Source organism: Galeopterus variegatus, unplaced genomic scaffold (genome assembly GCF_000696425.1).
Source record: "Galeopterus variegatus unplaced genomic scaffold, G_variegatus-3.0.2 Scaffold10817, whole genome shotgun sequence".
Lineage (NCBI taxonomy): Eukaryota > Metazoa > Chordata > Mammalia > Dermoptera > Cynocephalidae > Galeopterus > Galeopterus variegatus.
This window is the reverse complement of record NW_007736928.1, coordinates 39351-39710: the sequence shown is the minus strand read 5'-3', so window position 1 is coordinate 39710 and position 360 is coordinate 39351. Positions and strand designations below refer to the sequence as shown.

Here is a 360-nt window from a genome sequence, read left to right as displayed (position 1 = left end):
GACCCTGAGCCGAGGAACACTGCCTTGGCACCTTCTCCGCCATCTCTCTGTGTCCTGCACGGCGCCCCTTGAGCAGTTGGAAATCACTGCACTTACCGGGGATGTGGATCTTGAACTTGCCACTCTGGCCGAAGGCACTGTCAATGACTCCCAGCTCCCCAGTGGACAGGTGCACCTTAAGCCCCACGAAGAGCTGGATGTTGGTCTCCTTTTTGAACAGGGAGCGGCCAATCACGCTGTAGTCATCCATTGCCTGTCTCACACACCCAGCCATGGAGAAAGAGAGAAGACATAAGCAGCGCACATTGGCACAGCAGCGACAGCCACAGTTCTCCAGGGACAGCAGCCCGATTAGGCCCT

At 57.2% G+C, this 360-nt stretch overlaps 1 protein-coding gene across 1 annotated transcript in view; it reads right to left on the bottom strand.

The window, feature by feature from the left end:
- LOC103610249 (selenocysteine-specific elongation factor-like) overlaps nucleotides 1–360 on the bottom strand; it is a gene marked incomplete at its 3' end in the record, with an annotated part of 23862 nt that overhangs the window by 2401 nt on the left and 21101 nt on the right. The window contains exon 3 of the mRNA XM_008594452.1: nucleotides 97–253. Within this exon, the coding sequence (XP_008592674.1) occupies nucleotides 97–253 (157 nt within the window). The remainder of the gene's footprint in view (nucleotides 1–96; nucleotides 254–360) is intronic.